General features: G+C 64.2%; 1 protein-coding gene across 5 annotated transcripts in view; it reads right to left on the bottom strand.

Moving 5' to 3' along the window:
- Positions 1–18,949, bottom strand: part of TACC2 (transforming acidic coiled-coil containing protein 2) — a 48,688-nt gene that overhangs the window by 12,348 nt on the left and 17,391 nt on the right. Inside the window, exons 4-11 of one of the 5 annotated variants that reach the window (XM_080687495.1) lie at positions 17,604–17,639; positions 15,456–15,516; positions 13,947–14,148; positions 9,309–9,370; positions 8,729–8,841; positions 6,661–6,838; positions 4,979–5,119; positions 3,814–3,903 (exon numbers count right to left, since the gene is read on the bottom strand). In XM_080687495.1, the coding sequence (XP_080543621.1) occupies positions 3,814–3,903; positions 4,979–5,119; positions 6,661–6,838; positions 8,729–8,841; positions 9,309–9,370; positions 13,947–14,148; positions 15,456–15,516; positions 17,604–17,639 (883 nt within the window). The remainder of the gene's footprint in view (positions 1–3,813; positions 3,904–4,978; positions 5,120–6,660; positions 6,839–8,728; positions 8,842–9,308; positions 9,371–13,946; positions 14,149–15,455; positions 15,517–17,603; positions 17,640–18,949) is intronic. The other 4 variants (XM_080687497.1, XM_080687496.1, XM_080687498.1 and 1 more) reach the window with 4 other exon arrangements.

The raw sequence follows: 18,949 nt of genomic DNA, 5'->3' as shown, positions 1-18,949 counted from the left end.
TCACGCCCCCCACCCCCGCCCCGAACCAAGCACTGTTTGCTTTTAGCGGAAGCTATTAGGGTTGCGTCTCCCTGACGTAAGGTCAGATTTAAACGAAGCTTTCCTTACACAGCGCCCCTCTTCCTGCTTTAGAAGAGCCACCAGCATCGCTAATTAAATGGGAGACGCCCCAGCCGGCCACTGCCCCTAATTAAGCAGCTCTCCTCGTTTCCGCCGTTTTCCGGCTGAGACCCAGGAACCCCACTGCGGCCCGCAGAGGCGGCCGGCCGGCCCTCCCGCTAAAGGTCAACGCTAGTTAAAGCCGCCGGAAGGTGGAACCGGAACCCCCCCCTTTTCACGGAAGGTGGAACCGGAACCCCCCCCCCCTTCTCCTAAGCAGTTTCATTTGTGTCTTGGCCACGGCTGAAGGCCGCGCTGCCAGATAGACCAGCAGAGTCACCACAGCGGAAACATGCGGGCAGAGGAAAGAGCGAATCCCCCCGACGCACCGTTTTCCCCCATGTAGGCAGCTCCCAGGGCAGCCAGGGCCACGAGCATCCATGGACAGAGACCCACAGACAGAGACCACGGGCAGAGGGCCACAGATGGAGACCACGGATAGAGAGACACGGACAGAACCACAGGCAGAGACTCAAAGACAGAGAGCCACGGAAAGAGAGCCATGGACAGAGACCACGGACAGAGAGCCACTGACAGAGACCATGGACAGAGAGCCACTGACAGAGACCACGGACAGAGAGCCATGGACAGAGACCACGGACAGAGACCACGGACAGAGGGCCACAGATGGAGACCACGGATAGAGAGACATGGACAGAACCACAGGCAGAGACTCACAGACAGAGAGCCACAGACAGAGACCACGGACAGAGAGCCACTGACAGAGCCATGGACAGAGAGCCATGGATAGAGACCACGGACAGAGAGCCATAGAAAGAGAGCCATGGACAGAGACCACGGACAGAGAGCCACTGACAGAGACCACGGACAGAGAGCCATGGATAGAGACCACGGACAGAGAGCCACTGACAGAGAGCCATGGACAGAGACCACGGACAGAGAGCCACAGACAGAGAGCCATGGACAGAGACCACGGACAGAGAGCCATGGATAGAGACCACGGACAGAGAGCCACTGACAGAGCCATGGACAGAGAGCCATGGATAGAGACCACGGACAGAAACACATGGACAGAGACCACAGACAGAGAGCCACTGACAGAGAGCCATGGACAGAGACCACTGACAGAGAGCCATGGACAGAGACCACTGACAGAGAGCCATGGACAGAGACCACGGACAGAGAGCCATGGACAGAGACCACGGACAGAGAGCCACAGACAGAGAGCCATGGACAGAGACCACGGACAGAGAGCCACTGACAGAGCCATGGACAGAGAGCCATGGATAGAGACCACGGACAGAAACACATGGACAGAGACCACAGACAGAGAGCCACTGACAGAGAGCCATGGACAGAGACCACTGACAGAGAGCCATGGACAGAGACCACTGACAGAGAGACATGGACAGAGACCACAGGCAGAGACTCACAGACAGAGAGCCACAGACAGAGAGCCATGGACAGAGACCACAGGCAGAGACTCACAGACAGAGAGCCACAGACAGAGAAATGGCCAGAAAGACACAGACGGAGACCATGGAAAGAGAGCCATGGACAGAGAGCCACGGACAGAGACCACAGACAGAGAGCCACTGACAGAGAGCCATGGATAGAGCCACAGAGACCCACGGACTGAGAGCCACGGACAGAGAGCCGCAGGAACGTGAGTGCATTATGGCAAAGGGATCACCCGGGCGGGTCAGCTACAGGAAGTGGCATTCCCTTCCCGCGGCCAAGGTAGCTGGATAGCACACAAAGTGGTCCGAGGGCTACGGCAGGAAAAGAGTTTCCTTCCACACCAAGCCGTCCCACCCACCCACGTTTCTCTCAGCCGGAAGCCCAGGAGGGGCCGCTGGCTGTCCCTCCCACCCACGCTCAGGGCATCCACGGGACGGCATTTTCTACATCGGCATCGAGACACGTGGCCGGAGAACGGATGTGACCGACAGGAAGTCAGCTGCTGGCTGATGTCTGTCCTCCGCCATCTCTGACGTGGCCTCAGAGGAAGGAGGCGGGGTACCAGGCGCCCCGAACGCTCGCTGCCTAACCAAAGCACTCAGTGGGACGTCCTCACCTCCGCCTCACACCTTGGGACAGGAATAGCCCGCATTTGCGTGGCCCGGCCCTAAGCGATTCATTCGGCCTTTAAGCCGCTCCCCAAGGAAATCAAGAAATAAATCCCACGGGGAAGATAACGCTCGCCGCATCAAGGTGTCTAAGGATTTCCTTTTCGTGGAAGTCTAACCCAAGTTGATGGTTGTCAGCAAGAACAAGGACACTCTACATCCATACTCCTGTCCCTGCCCTGGGTCCCGATCTGCCCCGTCTGGACACCCAGTGTCCCCACCTTCCTTCACTGAGGAGTCTCTGTCCCCCTCGCCCCCGGCTCCAGGGAAACCACGTGTGGGGCTCAGGGCAGGGGCAGCCGCCGAGCCCCTGATCCTGCACCAAGGACGAGGGACGGAGACACCACTGGCCCCGCTGCCCGGGGACCTGCTACTGGGGATGGACAGGCCTGGATTCCCCCTGGAGATGCGAGCACCAGGTCCCCTCGGGCTGGTTCGTGGCTCCGTCTCCCCACCTCCCCCTGCACCACGGGGCCTGGACCACCTGCTGAGGAGCTTCTGCGAGCGAGCCTCTGACCAGGCAGCAGAAGCAAAGGGGAGGGCCAGCTAACAGCGGCAGCGTGCACACCCTGCACACCTACTGTGCGCAGCAGCGTGCACACCCTGCACACCTACTGTGCGCAGCAGCGTGCACACCCTGCACACCTACTGTGCGCAACAGCGTGCACACCCTGCACACCTGTGCGCAGCAGCGTTCACATCCTGCACACCTACTGTGCACAGCAGCGTGCACACCCTGCACACCTACTGTGCGCAGCAGCGTGCACACCCTGCACACCTGTGCGCAGCAGCGTTCACATCCTGCACACCTACTGTGCGCAGCAGCGTTCACATCCTGCACACCTACTGTGCGCAGCAGCGTGCACACCCTGCACACCTGTGCGCAGCAGCGTGCACACCCTGCACACCTACTGTGCGCAGCAGCGTGCACACCCTGCACACCTGTGCGCAGCAGCGTGCACATCCTGCACACCTACTGTGCGCAGCAGCGTGCACACCCTGCACACCTGTGCGCAGCAGCGTGCACATCCTGCACACCTACTGTGTGCCGGGCACAGTGCGGCTCTCCACACGTCGCCTGCAGTCCTCACAGCAACGGGCGAACTCGCTGCATTAGCCTCGCCTCACAGATGGGAGAAACTGAGGCTCGGGGGGCCTTTCTCACCACGTCGGTCAGGGTGACTGGGCACACTGGGTCCGGCCCTGGTCCCACACATCAGGGTCCCTGGTTGCCCAGCTCGGGGTGGGCCGAGCCTCACAGGGCCACACGCCGTCTCATGGGTCATCAGCAACTCGCTCACATGGTTACGAACAAACTGCCCGCGCCCGGAAGCCAGGCAGACAACCTCTGCGCGCCCCGCCCGTGTCCCTCAGGGCTCCCCCACGCGGAGTTAGGTCTCAGACACGTGCTCAGCGTGTGCTCGCGCACGCATCAAGCATCGAGCTTTCTAGAAGACTCTACTTCGCCGAACACCAGCCATGCCGGCCCGGCTGACGGTTAGCACGGAAGCACGCGGGCCACACACCATTCTCCAGGCAGGCGGGCGCGCGGCCGCACCGGTACCTTGGCGTCCTGGCGGCTGCGGGAAGCCAGCGCGATCTGCCGGGCCAGCTTCAGCGCCTCGATCCGCATGATGGCCAACTCTAGCTCCTCCTGCCAGAGGGGTGGGGTGAGCCGGGGAGAAGGCTCCCGACGGGAGGGAGTGTGCACGGGGACGCCGTGACGGGTGTTCAGGGAGCATGCACCCGGCTTCCTTCCACCTCACCTCCACAGCAGATCGTGAAACAGTGTTTAATTTCCTTTTTCTAAGATTATTATTATTATTTTTTACAAAGGTATATTTTTTTATTGATTTCAGAGAGAAAGGGAGATGAGAGAGAGAAACATGAACCACCGTGGAGAACCATGGATCGGCTGCCTCCTGCACGCCCCCTACTGGGGATGGAGCCCAAAACCCGGGCGTGTGCCCTTGACCAGGAATCGAACCCTGACCTCGAATCGAACCCTGACCTCCTGGTTCACAGGTGGACACTCAGCCACGGAGCCACGCGGCCGGGATCCTTTTTTGGAAACCTCCCAAGTATCACTCATCTGAACGGGGAACAACTTTCTAAACAAAAACCAACATTTTCCCCTGTACCGTTCCCTCTGATTTCTTTCCTTGCGGTTCATTTCATGGAAAGTTGGCTAACAGCGCCCTCCAGTGGAGGGGATCCCCAGCGCCTGCTCACAGCCTCTCTCGTTTGGCTCTGAAGGACTTGGAAGGAAGTGGTCAAACTTAAAGCACAGACCAGGCCACTGTCCTGGCTGCAGTGCAAGACCCAGCCCAGATGTCCTCCCTCCGGGATCCCAGAGCCTCGCGCCTGTAAACAGCGCGGCTCCACGGAGACCTCACAGAACACCCTTGGTTCTGGGAACCGACCGCCAGCTGCTCTGGGGCTTTCAAAGCTTCTGAAAAAAAAAAAAAACACACACACACACACAACGGTCCCGGCTTCCCAGCTGACGTACCCACGGTCGGTCCCCTGCGCAATCACGCAACCCGCGTCATCGCGGCGTCTCGGGTTCGAGCCCCACACCCGTCAGCCCCGCGCGGGGAGGGTGCTTCCTGGGCCCCAATCTCAGCGGCCACTCATTCCATCCCTCCTCCCGGCGTCTGGGCCGCCGAGGTTCACGCTCCACCGGGGTTTCAAGAGACCCCCCCGAAGGTCCCGCCCCGGCTACCCACCTGCAGTTTCTGGGCGAACACGGCGGGGTTCTTCTCCGCCAAGTCGGGTTCCAGGTAGTCGAGTGCACCGCAGAGCGAGGCTGGGTCGGCCAGCCTGCTGAGCAGGGCGTCCGCGGAGGGAAAGCCGTCCTCCGGAGCTGCCTGGAGGCCGCCGAGCGGGCGGAGGAGAGACGGGGGAGAGAGACCAGGAGAGAGAGAGAGTGACGCCGATGGACCTCGCACCTACGGGGGACGCGTCTGCCTTAAGGTTAAAGGGAGCGTCCGCCAGCGGCCAGCACTGTCCGCTCCCCCGGGCTGAGCCCCCGAGCGGACAGTGGGCATCTGGGTGGCCGGCCCAGCCCCCCACAAAGCAGCTTTAGCCCCCCGCCCCCCCTCGCATGGCCGTCACTCCCTAACTGGTCTGTGGGGGGGGGGGGAGTAACCATTTTCTTATTTGCCTGAAAAGCTCGGTGGGCAGTAGACCAGCCGGATGGCGGGTTCCCCCAAGCGTCAGTCATGAGGAACCCCTCCAGTGGGAATATCGAAGGAAGCAAGTGAGGTTTGGGGGAGATCGTCTTCCGAGGGACGGGAAGAGGATTTCCCACGGAAAGAGCACCGCCCCCTCCCGGGCAGACCAGAGAGACCCCAGAATCAGCAGCCGTCTCCGAGGCGGCGGACCAGACACAGCACGCGTCGGTGAGACTGAGTCAGCCCCAGGCGCTCTGCTCCGTCGTACTTTCCGACTGACAGACACGCCGTAGGTGCTCAGTCAACACTCCGTGCGCGCGATAGGCGGTTTACTACACGGAACAAAACGCGTGCTAAACCGATGGCCGCGAACCCGTGGGGATGGCTAGGAGGGAGGTGAAAGCAGTGAAATAAAATTCACCTCGAAGACGGTGCAAGGGGGCGGGGGGTAGGCCTTAGTGCAGGCCCCTCTGCCCCGAGGGAGGGCCTGTCACTCCTGCTCTATGGCAGGAGGGTCCCTCCGAGGAGGGTCCCCGCCCCGCCCTCGGATGACAACCCCAAAGCAGCTGCCCAGCCTAAGGGGCTCAAGGAGGGAGATCAATGGCCCCGAGGCACATACAGCAGGTGGGCCGAAACCGGTGTGGCTCAGTGGATAGAGTGCCGGCCTGGGGACTGAAGGGTCCCGGGTTCAATTCCGGTCAAGGGCATGGACCTTGGTTGCGGGCACATCCCCAGTGGGGGGTGTGCAGGAGGCAGCTGGTCGATGTTTCTCTCTCATCGATGTTTCTAGCTCTCTATCCCTCTCCCTTCCTCTCTGTAAAAAATCAATAAAATATATTTTAAAAAAAAAGCAGGTGGGTGGCCCTAACTGGTTTGGCTCAGTGGATAGAGCGTCGGCCTGCGGACTGAAGGGTCCCGGGTTCGATTCCGGTCAAGGGCATGTGCCTGGGTTGCGGGCACATCCCCAGTGGGGGGCGTGCAGGAGGCAGCTGATCGATGTCTCTCTCTCATCGATGTTTCTAGCTCTCTATCCCTCTCCCTTCCTCTCTGTAAAAAATCAATAAAATATATAAAAAAAAGCAGGTGGGTGAACAGAGCCCTGCGTTAGGGTGGGGCCTCCTAGGCTGGCTTCTGGGGTGCAGGGGAGTATTGCTCGGAAGCCTGGCCCCCTGGGTGATGGGGTCCAGCTGGCCCGGCCTCAGCTCCAGGGACCTCGGCCCCTCGACCCCACTTACGATTTCGATCCCCTCCGCAGCGGCGCCCACGGCCCTGGCCTCCAGCTCCTTCTGGGAGGGCTTCTCCGGCCCCGGCACCAGCATGTGCGGCTCCTGGCTGGGGGCCAGCCCTCGGGGGACCGGAGCGGGGACCTTCGCCCCAGCGTTCACAAGGGCTTCAGCCTCCTCGAAGCTCGACCTGAGGAGGCAAAGGGCACCTTCTGTCTTCTCGGTGCACACCCCACGGACATCGGCCAGGCGGCCCACTCCGTCAGCGTCCCGAGGGGCCCTGGACGTCCAGGCTGCGGCCAGAGGGAAGGGGGCAGGTCCTGGCCGCCAGGGGCCTATGGGCGCAACCGTTTGGGGAGCGGGGGCTCAGCCCAGCCGGGGACAGTGGGTGGGACAGTCTGGGGGGCTCAGCCCACGCTGGGGCCTGTGGGCGGGACAGTCTGGGGGGTCTGTGGGCGGGACAGTCTGGGGGGACTCAGCCCAGCTGGGGTCTGTGGGCGGGACAGTCTGGGGGGCCAGTGGGCGGGACAGTCTGGGGGGACTCAGCCCAGCTGGGGTCTGTGGGCGGGACAGTCTGGGGGGACTCAGCCCAGCTGGGGTCTGTGGGCGGGACAGTCTTGGGGGGCTCAGCCCAGCTGGGGCCAGTGGGCGGGACAGTCTTGGGGGGCTCAGCCCAGCTGGGGCCAGTGGGCGGGACAGTCTTGGGGGGCTCAGCCCAGCTGGGGTCTGTGGGCGGGACAGTCTGGGGGGACTCAGCCCAGCTGGGGTCTGTGGGCGGGACAGTCTGGGGGGGCTCAGCCCAGCTGGGGTCTATGGGCGGGACAGTCTTGGGGGGCTCAGCCCAGCCGGGGCCAGTGGGCGGGACAGTCTGGGGGGCTCAGCCCAGCTGGGGCCTGTGGGCGGGACAGTCTTGGGGTGGGGGTTCAGCCCAGCCAGGGCCTCCCACAAGGGAGGTCGGAGCACAGATGTCCTGGCTCAGAGACAGGAGCTGTGGCCTGAGCAGGGGGCTGGGCTGGGCTGGGCTGTGCTGGGGCGGCGGCGGGTCCCGTCTCCTGCTCTGCAGGGGAGACAGTGGCTCTGTGAGGCGGGGAGAGGCCTGACACGGCTGTCACAGCACCGTCGCGGCCGCAGTCACATCGCCACCACCCCTCGCGCCCCTCGGGGCAGATCCTGGGTTTCGAGGGCAAAGCGAGAGCATTCGCCCCTGGGTGGGACCATCCCACGCACCTCAGGTCGCGGTTTGATTCCCGGTCGGGGCCCAGGCCCAGCTTGTGGGCTCCATCCCCAGTGGGGGGCATGCAGGAGGCAGCCGACCCATGATTCTCTCTCAGCGTGGATGTTTCTCTCTCCCTCTCCCTTCCTCTCTGGAATCAGTAAGAAATATATATTTAAAATATAAATAAATAAAAGTATACGTTTAAAAAGTGTCCCCACCTGCACATAATTGCTCCCCCTGCCCCCCCGCCCCCCACGGAGCCAGCTTGTGGGCTCGATCCCTGGCCGGGGACGGGCAGGAGGCAGCCAGTCGATGTTTCGTTCTCCCATGGATGTTTCTCTTCCCCGCGGGGAGGCCCCCCCCAGCCCAGCACCCAGCCCAGCCCCACCTGACGAAGGCTGACATTCCCACCCGGTGTACCCGGCCCCGACAGGTGCTTCCTCGGTGCCTGTTTACGCCTCCTGGAGGCGCCGCACCCCAACGCGCGGCAGGGGAGCCCCGCTGTATCCCCTCAGATCCCCACGGGGTCAGAGTCACGGTTACTCCACGTGACACGGAGGGCCCGTGATCTGCGCGAGGTCCCGCAGCCAGTGAGGGGCGGGTGGGACACGGGCTCCGAGCGCCGCCCCCACGGGACGATGACAGCGGCCGTGGGAGCACAGGGGCGCTCGGAGGGCCCACGCACCCCGCCACCAGGGGGTGTCACCTCCATCCGCCGGGCTACGTCCGTGTGGACACGGCGCCGCCGGAGCGCCCGCCGCCCGCCCAGCTATTCGCACGAACCGGGAGGCACAGCCCGCCACTGAGGCTCGGGGCCTCTGTCCGCCACCCGCCCCACGTCCACGGTGTACCCGGAGCACGTACCCGGAGCACGGCGTCGGGGACTCCGACATCCGGGCGGGCGGGGACTTGACCAGGCTCTCCGGCGATGTGTCGAACATCAGGTACAGGGCTTGCTTCTTTGGGGCGTCGTCGTCCTGTGGGGGAGCACAGCCGCGCGTCAGCTCGGCCACCGCTGGCCGGGACCCGCCACAGAGGACGGCAGGGCCCGTCCCAGGAGCACACGGCTCAGCGGGAGGAGCCGCCTTACCCTCTTTCCCGGGAAAGGGGAGCTGACGAGCTGGCTCCGTGGGGGGGGGCGGGGGGGCGCGGAGGGGGGCAACTACGTGCAGGTGGGGACACTTTTTAAACGTATACTTTTATTTATTTATATTTTAAATATGTATTTCTTATTGATTCCAGAGAGGAAGGGAAAGGGAGAGAGAAACATCCATGATGAGAGAGAATCATGGATCGGCTGCCTCCTGCCCGCCCCCCACTGGGGATGGAGCCCGCAACCCGGGCACCCGGGAGCCGGCTCCGAGGTCTGGGCCCCAGGGCGCTGGGACCGGAGGGGGCCCGCTGTGTTGTCAGGACCGCCCACCGCTGAGGCAGGAGCACTTACGGGCAAGGAGGAGCCGATTTTCTCCATGTACTCGATCTCGTAGGCGTTCCTGTAGTCCAGCTCTGCGGGGAGACAGGGGGTCAGCGCGGACAGGGACAGGCACAGGGACAGAGACAGGCACAGGGACAGGCACACGGACAGGGACAGGGACAGGCACAGGCATAGGGACAGGCACAGGGACAGGGACAGGCACACGGACAGGCACAGGCACAGGGACAGGCACAGGGACAGGCACAGGGACAGGGACAGGCACAGGGACAGGCACACGGACAGGCACAGGGACAGGCACAGGCACAGGGACAGGCACAGGGACAGGCACACGGACAGGCACAGGGACAGACACAGGCACAGGGACAGGCACAGGGACAGGCACACGGACAGGGACAGGGACAGGCACAGGGACAGGCACATGGACAGGGACAGGCACAGGGACAGGGACAGGCACAGGCACAGGGACAGGCACAGGCATAGGGACAGGCACAGGGACAGGGACAGGCACAGGGACAGGGACAGGCACAGGGACAGGGACAGGGACAGGCACAGGGACAGGCACAGGGATAGGCACAGGGACAGGCACAGGGACAGGCACAGGGACAGGGACAGGCACAGGCATAGGGACAGGCACAGGGACAGGCACAGGGACAGGGACAGGGACAGGGACAGGTACAGGGACAGGGACAGGGACAGGCACAGGCATAGGGACAGGCACAGGGACAGGGACAGGGACAGGCACAGGGACAGGAACAGGGACAGGGACAGGGACAGGCACAGGCACAGGGACAGGGACAGGGATAGACAGGGACAGGCACAGGCATAGGGATAGGCACAGGGACAGGCACAGGGACAGGCACAGGGACAGGGACAGGCACAGGCATAGGGACAGGCACAGGGACAGGCACAGGGACAGGGACAGGGACAGGCACAGGGACAGGGACAGGGACAGGTACAGGGACAGGGACAGGCACAGGCATAGGGACAGGCACAGGGACAGGGACAGGGACAGGCACAGGGACAGGAACAGGGACAGGGACAGGCACAGGGACAGGCACAGGGACAGGGACAGGGACAGGCACAGGGACAGGGACAGGCACAGGGACAGGCACAGGCACAGGGACAGGCACAGGGACAGGGACAGGCACAGGGACAGGGACAGGGACAGGCACAGGGACAGGCACAGGGACAGGGACAGGCACAGGGACAGGCACAGGCACAGGGACAGGCACAGGGACAGGCACAGGGACAGGCACAGGGACAGGGACAGGGACAGGTACAGGGACAGGGACAGGGACAGGCACAGGCATAGGGACAGGCACAGGGACAGGGACAGGGACAGGCACAGGGACAGGAACAGGGACAGGGACAGGGACAGGCACAGGCACAGGGACAGGGACAGGGATAGACAGGGACAGGCACAGGCATAGGGATAGGCACAGGGACAGGCACAGGGACAGGCACAGGGACAGGGACAGGCACAGGCATAGGGACAGGCACAGGGACAGGCACAGGGACAGGGACAGGGACAGGCACAGGGACAGGGACAGGGACAGGTACAGGGACAGGGACAGGCACAGGCATAGGGACAGGCACAGGGACAGGGACAGGGACAGGCACAGGGACAGGAACAGGGACAGGGACAGGCACAGGGACAGGCACAGGGACAGGGACAGGGACAGGCACAGGGACAGGGACAGGCACAGGGACAGGCACAGGCACAGGGACAGGCACAGGGACAGGCACAGGGACAGGCACAGGGACAGGGACAGGCACAGGGACAGGGACAGGGACAGGGACAGGGACAGGCACAGGGACAGGGACAGGCACAGGCACAGGCACAGGGACAGGCATAGGGACAGGCACAGGGACAGGCACAGGGACAGGGACAGGCACAGGGACAGGGACAGGGACAGGCACAGGGACAGGGACAGGGACAGGCACAGGGACAGGGACAGGCACAGGGACAGGCACAGGCACAGGGACAGGGACAGGCACAGGCACAGGCACAGGGACAGGGACAGGGACAGGGACAGGCACAGGGACAGGGACAGGGACAGGCACAGGGACAGGTACAGGGACAGGTACAGGGACAGGGACAGGGACAGGCACAGGCATAGGGACAGGCATAGGGACAGGGACAGGCACAGGCATAGGGACAGGCACAGGGACAGGGACAGGGACAGGCACAGGGACAGGGACAGGCACAGGGCGGGGCAGGGCGGGCCCGGAGCAGGAGTGCGAGCTGTTCGACCAGAGATCCCAGCCCGGATGCTGTCACCCTCCTGCTCTCCGCGCTCCGCCACGGGCATCAGGGCCAGGCCCGGGTCTGACGGGACGCATCGCAGCTCCGCCCACCAAGCGTTCAGACCCGAGAGGGTGCCCTCCGGGCGCCGGGTACCTCTGGGAGGCCCACGTCCCAGTGACGTTTGGAACTGGACCCTCGGTCGTCCCTCCCTGAGAACAGGCCGTCCCGCCCTGAGCAAGGGGCGGACAGCGAGCCCCCTCCCGCAGGAAGAGCCGCTCAGAGCCGCCCGCGACCCCCAACCCTGCTGTGCCTCCGGGGCTGGGAAACCAAACGCTCCGACCCAAAGACCTTTAAACGCTTCTGCTACGTTTAGTTACTTCCTCTTTTGTGTTGTGAATCCTCCGCTGAGGTTTTTTCTTTTTTTAAAATATATTTTATTGATATTTTACAGAGAGGAAGGGAGAGGGATAGAGAGCTAGAAACATCGATGAGAGAGAAACATCGATCAGCTGCCTCCTGCACACCTCCCACTGGGGATGTGCCCGCAACCAAGGTACATGCCCTTGACCGGAATCGAACCTGAGACCCTTCAGTCCGCAGGCCGACGCTCTATCCACTGAGCCACACCGGTTTTGGCCGCTGAGGTTTTTTCCCACCGATTTTGAGAATGAGTGGAAGGGAGGGGGAGACCGAGAGAGACACGTCGATGATGGCCTCTCACACGCGGACGAGGGATCGAGCCTGCAGCCGGCGTAGGCGCCCTTGCCCGGAATCGAACCCGGGACCCTTCCGTGCGCAGGTCAACGCTCCGTCCACGGAGCCACCCCAGCCAGGGTCCCAAAAGAGACTTTGGAGAGCACCTACTGTGTGCCTCCAGCTGTGGCAAAGGAGACCCAAAGGGGCCTCTGCTGCTCAGAAAGAGGAGGGAGGCGACCGTGACCGGCTCGGACACCCGCAGGCAGGAGCGTCAGAGGCGACGCCTGCAGCCCGAGGCCTTCAGCATTTTTCACGTAAAAACAGACATCAACAGCAGTTCTGGGTGAGAGCGTCTGTTTCTTCCTATTGTGGAAGCCAACACTTAAAAACTGACTCCCTAAGATGAGCTTTAAAATAAAATATTCCCGTCGGGCAGGCGTGGCTCAGTGACTGAAAGTCGACCTAGGAACCAGGAGGTCAGGGTTCGATTCCCGGTCAGGGCACAGGCCCGGGGTGTGGGCTCCATCCCCCGTGTGGGGCATGCAGGAGGCAGCCGGTCCATGGTTCTCTCTCATCATGGATGTTTCTCTCTCTCTCTCTCTCTCTCTCTCTCTCTCTCTCTCTCTCTCTCTCCCTCTTCCTTCCTCTCTCTCTAATAAAAAAATCAACGATCAAGCCACAACCCGGGCATGAGCCCCGACCGGGAATCGAACGGTGACCTCCTGGTTCATAGGTCAATGCTCAAGCCCCGAGGTGTCACGTTACCGTCCTGTGAACACTGTCTCAGCGGCCTCCTTCTCCAAGGCAGCGTCTCATCGCCAAGATGCGAGCTCACCCTAAATGACTCAGCAGGACCCTCGGCGCCCCCGACGGCACAGAGCCCCAGGATGCACACACGAGCTCAGAGATTTCCCGTGGCCCGTGGCCCTGGGTCAGGCCGGGCTCCGGGGACCAGCTCGCCCGCTCAGCCAGGAGTCCCACCCAGAATCTTAGCTCGTGGCCTGCAACCGATCCGGGCGAGTCACCGGTTTTCAAATCGCTCTCGTCCGCCGTAAGGGCGGGGCCTCGAAGGGCCGGTGTTGGGGCGCCATGCCCACTTTCGGCCGCACCTCACGCCACCCCACAGGCGGCTGCAGGCCAGGAAGGGTGCCCGCGGCTCCCCATGTGGCACCGCATCGTCACGCCTCAGAGAAGCGTGCCCGAGGCCCCGAGTTATTCCCGATGGTCCGCCATCGCGCGGGGCCGCGGCGGGCATGAGCCTCACTGGCTGTGCCTGCGAGGGGCTTCAGGGCGGACAGGGCGGGGGTCCAGGGAGAGGCCAGGAGGGGGTGGGTCAGCGAGCGTCACAGGCCTCGGGCTGCTTTCAAAAGCACCCCCGGCTCGTGTGCACCGGGGACCCCACCCGGGCACAGGGCCTGGCTTTGGAGTTCCTTCCTGGGCCTTTTCTTAAATGTGTTTTTATTGACGTCAGAGAGGAAGGGAGACGGAGGGAGAAACATCCATGATGAGAGGGAATCACGGACCGGCTGCCTCCTGCATGCCCCACACCGGGGATCGAGCCCGCAACCCGGGCCTGTGCCCTGACCGGGAATCGCACTGTGACCTCCTGGTTCCTAGGTCGACACTCAGCCACTGAGCCACGCCGGTGGGGTTTCCCGGCCTTTGGTCCCCCGGGGGCAGGGGGCCCCCCTGAGTTCGCTTACCCTCGGTGGGGGAACTGAACTTGGTCTCGTTGACGAAGGAGGACAGGTCCGAGGGCTGCGGGAAGTCCTGCTTGTCCGCCTCCAGGTCCACCGTCATGCACGTCCACTTCTGGCTGGTGACCGCCAGCTTCTCCTCGTCGGTCGCGTGGACCACGGCCGAGATCACCGGCGGCGTTTCCGGCGTGGCCGCGGGCGTGGGGTCCTGCGAGGAAGGAGGGGAGCCGTCTCTCCTCTCGTCCAGGGTCGGCGCCTGCCCCCGCCCGTCCCCAGCCCGGGCCCGTGAACGAGGACGTGGGAATGCCCCGTGTCCCCAGGACACAGCTCTGTCCTTTACGATAAAGTTCCTCTCCTGGTGGCTCGTCCCAGGGGGGACCGGGGGCTTAGAAAAATGGGGATGTGTGGTTATGGGGCGTCTAGGTCATTGGAGAGGTTTCTGCTCATTCACTTGGAGGGAAATGACACTTTACTTCCAGTAATTTTATTGCTTTGACGCCCGGGTTGTGACCAGTCGCTCTCGGCTGACAATCCTCGAACCCGCCGGTGGGGACAGAGGAAGGGGCCGCAGCCGAGCAGGGAGGGCGGAGCCAGGCTGGGACCCAAGCCCCTGTCCCGGCCCGTCTCTCTCTGCAGCCCCGCCCGGCAGGGGTTGGCCGGCTCCCTGCACTGGCTCCGATGGGAGGGGGGGATTGTTTCAGGACTGAAGGGCCTGGCACACCCACCGGAGGGAGGACAGCCTGCCCCGTCAGCGACGGGGAGCAGACGTGGTGGGTGCTGGGGGCAGAGCTAGAGAGCAGGAGCTGGGCCTCGGGCGGGGAGACGGTTTTCTTTACCTCCCACTTGATGTGGGTTACAAACTCCAGGGCTCCTGCCCGGCCGCGCGGCTCAGGGGCTGAGCATCGACCTAGGAACCAGGATGTCAGGGTTCGATTCCCGGTCAGGGCACAGGCCCGGGTTGCAGGCTCCATCCCCAGTGGGGGGGCGTGCAGGAGGCAGCCGGTCCATGGTTCTCTCTCATCATGGATGTTTCTCTTCTTTCTCTATTTCTCCCTCCCTCTCCCTTCCTCTTTGAAGTCAATAAAATAAATAAAAACTCCAGGGCTCACCACGCATGCCCCGGTGCCTCCCTACGTATCCCTTCATCTCCACGGGCTCCCTGCCGTGACACTCACACACTCTCAGCAAATGACCGGGTCAGACGGGCCGGTGGGGTCCCCCGAGGGGCCTCTAGAGCAGCGGGTGGCCCGCGAGGTCCGAGAGGCGGGTGACGGCTGCTCTAGAGAGGCCCCCGACATCTCCCTGGACATCTTCCTTCTCTCGGGACACATCCCGACTCCCCCACAGGGAGGGCATCCAAACGGTGTCTTGCAAACGCCAAGAGGCGCCTCGGAGGAGGCAGGACGGGCGCCGGGGACACGGGCACCGGGGACGCTGCCCGTGGGCGGAGCGGGACCCATCGTCCTCCACTCCCGGGCGAGCGGTTCGCTCAGACACGTCACGGGGACAGCGTACCTGAGAGGGTGGGTCCGAGAGAGGAGACCGCTTTGGCGACTTTTTCACCCTAAACGTGTCACTGGAAACAGAATAGAAAATGTGAACACAACCGGGTCCGGAACCTTCCGGAACACAGAGCAGACCGAAGCCACCGCCTCTGCTGAGCGTCTGCCCGGACCCCCTGCCGCCACGCCGCCCAGGCCGGGGGCTCGCTCTGCGCCTGCAGCAGGTGTGACCGAGGCCTGGGAGGTTCAGGAAGCTGGACCCCACAGAGGGCATGGGGCGGGGGAGGGGCCTGACCCGGAACCTCGAGCTACGCTGACCCGATGTTCTGACTTCCCCCAAAGAGCCCATCGGGGCGCGCAGATCCGCGTCCTGGGACCCACCCCGCGTCTGAGCCCAGCGCCCGGGGACGCAGGTTCCTGACCAGTGACGGGGCAGCTCGGCCGTCACCGAATGTTCCCGCCCAGGTTTTCGGGGGGGAGGCCTGGGTTTGGGGGAGGGGGCCTGGGTTTGGGGGAGGGGGCCTGGGTTTGGGGGAGGAGGCCTGGGTTTGGGGGAGGGGGCCTGGGTTTGGGGGAGGGGGCCTGGGCTTGGGGGAGGGGGCCTGGGCTTGGGGGAGGGGGCCTGGGTTTGGGGGAGGGGGCCTGGGTTTGGGGGAGGGGGCCTGGGTTTGGGGGAGGGGGCCTGGGTTTGGGGGAGGGGGCCTGGGTTTGGGGGAGGGGGCCTGGGTTTGGGGAGGGGGCCTGGGTTTGGGGGAGGAGGCCTGGGTTTGGGGGAGGAGGCCTGGGATTGGGGGAGGGGGCCTGGGTTTGGGGGAGGGGGCCTGGGTTTGGGGGAGGGGGCCTGGGTTTGGGGGAGGGGGCCTGGGTTTGGGGGAGGAGGCCTGGGTTTGGGGGAGGGGGCCTGGGTTTGGGGGAGGGGGCCTGGGTTTGGGGAGGGGGCCTGGGTTTGGGGGAGGAGACCTGGGTTTGGGGGAGGAGACCTGGGTTTGGGGGAGGACGCCTGGGTTTGGGGGAGGAGGTCTGGGTTTGGGGGAGGGGGCCTGGGTTTGGGGGAGGGGGTCTGGGTTTGGGGGAGGGGGTCTGGGTTTGGGGGAGGAGGCCTGGGTTTGGGGGAGGGGGCCTGGGTTTGGGGGAGGGGGCCTGGGTTTGGGGGAGGAGGCCTGGGTTTGGGGGAGGAGACCAAACAGGCAAAACAAGGGTTGGGGGTAGGGGAGCCCCCATCCTTAGATCCCACTCCCCTCCCCGGTCAACCAATGGGTAGAACCTGGCACCCAGTTCCTCCCTGTGTCTCGCAAATAACACGCCCCATGGCGGCACCCACTCATGGAAATGCTACGATGGTTAATTGCAGCATCGATGCATTGCAAAGCGCACAGTGGGACCACAGCCTGAAGCGCCTAGCTGTCCATGCACATAAACACGTTAACTTAGGTTTTTCGAGTTGCTCAGTGGCTCTAAGGTCCTAATCTCCTGGGGACAGGGAGGCGGAGAAGGTGCTGGCCTGGGCCCCTGGGAGCCACCCACAGGACCCTCCTGGCCGGGGAGGCAAAGCAGCAGAGGCCCTGGGCAGTCTGCTCCGGTCCCCCAGACCCCCCCGCCCCCCCCCCCCGCCCCCGCCCAGGACCATGACCCCAGGCGGCATGCTGACCCCCAGCCGGCCCCGAGCAGCGGCAGTGACTCCCTCAGCCCTGGGCCCCCTCCCCGCGGAGCCGCCCGCTCAGGGGCTCCCCTCCCGCAGGTCCCCATTTGGAAAAGCCCAAACGTTCTGCCTCCCGTGTCAGCGGGACCAGCCGCAGCGGCTGCCGGGGGCCGGCGGGGGTGTTGCTTCCACACGAAGCCACAGGACTTAGGAAGCAATGGCCCCGATCCACGGAAAACGCGAGCATGAGGGGAGCGTGGAAAGCGTGGGTCTCGGGGAGACGTCCAACGAGCAAGGGAGGCGAGCGGGCGGACGCCGGGGTCGCCTGTTCACGGCCACGCAGCTTCGCGACACGGACCCCACGACACAGAGACAGCCTCTGCCCGCCCCCCCCCCGCCCCCCCCACACACGTAAAACACGAAAACGTGAACGCAGCAGCCGCGGGTGAAAGCAAACGAGCGTGGAGATGAACACGGAGGCGAGCGCGCGGCCGCGGGAGGGGGTCCGTGACGGTTACTTACAACAGAGAACACACAGACATCACGTCTTCAACCATCCTGAGACGGGGGACAGAGAGACAGACAAGGCACTGACACACATCAGCCTCAGCCGGCGGCTCGGGGCCGGGACACAGCGGCCGTCCGCGGGGTTCTGCGGGAGCGGGGCGCTTTCCGGAGAGGGCCCCCCGAGAACCCTCCCTGCTGGCTCCGATGGTCCCCTAAAGGGCTGCTGCCAGGAGCCTGGTCCCCAGGGCACCCAGCCACCTGCCCTGGAGGAGGACGGCACGGGGCTGACCTCCCTGAGCCCGGAGCTCTGATGACGGAGCAGCGGGGAGGGGGTGCCTGAGGAGGAGGGGGTGCCTGAGGAGGAGGGGGTGCCTGAGGAGGAGGGGGAGCCCGAGGAGGAGGGGGCGCCTCAGGAGGAGGGGGCGCCCGAGGAGGAGGGGGCGCCCGAGGAGGAGGGGTGTATGAGGAGGAGGGGGCGCCTGAGGAGGAGGCGGTGCCTCAGGAGGAGGGGGTGCCTCAGGAGGAGGGGTGTATGAGGAGGAGGGGGCGCCTGAGGAGGAGGGGTGTATGAGGAGGAGGGGACGCCTGAGGAGGAGGGGGTGTCTGAGGAGGAGGGGGTGCCTGAGGAGGAGGGGGTGTCTGAGGAGGAGGGGACGCCTGAGGAGGAGGGGATGTCTGAGGAGGAGGGGGTGCCCGAGCAGGAGGGGGTGCCCGAGGAGGAGGGGGTGCCCGAGGAGGAGGGGGTGCCTGAGGAGGAGGGGGTGCCTGAGGAGGAGGGGACGCCTGAGGAGGAGGGGGTGCCTCAGGAGGAGGGGGCGCCCGAGGAGGAGGGGGCGCCTCAGGAGGAGGGGTGTCTGAGGAGGAGGGGGCGCCTGAGGAGGAGGGGTGTCTGAGGAGGAGGGGGTGCCTGAGGAGGAGGGGACGCCTGAGGAGGAGGGGTGTCTGAGGAGGAGGGGGTGCCTGAGGAGGAGGGGACGCCTGAGGAGGAGGGGTGTCTGAGGAGGAGGGGGTGCCTGAGGAGGAGGGGACGCCTGAGGAGGAGGGGGTGCCTGAGGAGGAGGGGGTACCCACAAATGGCTCTCGAGCCTAAGATGACAGAACGAGTCTGCAGCCTGAGATTTCAGACTTCTCTCGTTTGGGGCTTAAAATAAAGCTTCTGCCCTGGCCAGTGTGGGTCAGTGGGTGGAGCGTCAGCCTGCGGACTGAAGGGTCCCGGGTTCGATTCCAGCCAAGGGCACGCACCTCAGTTGCAGGTTCGATCCCCAGCCCTGGTCTGGGCGCGTGCAGGAGGCAACCCATCGACGTGTCTCTCTCACCTCCAAGTTTCTCTCACTGTCTCTCCCCCTCCTTTCCACTCTCTA

The sequence above is a fragment of the Plecotus auritus genome (genome assembly GCF_963455305.1).
Source record: "Plecotus auritus genome assembly, chromosome: 9".
In the NCBI taxonomy this organism is placed as follows: domain Eukaryota; kingdom Metazoa; phylum Chordata; class Mammalia; order Chiroptera; family Vespertilionidae; genus Plecotus; species Plecotus auritus.
The sequence above is the reverse complement of the archived record's forward strand: the minus strand, read 5'-3'. Positions and strand labels throughout refer to the sequence as shown.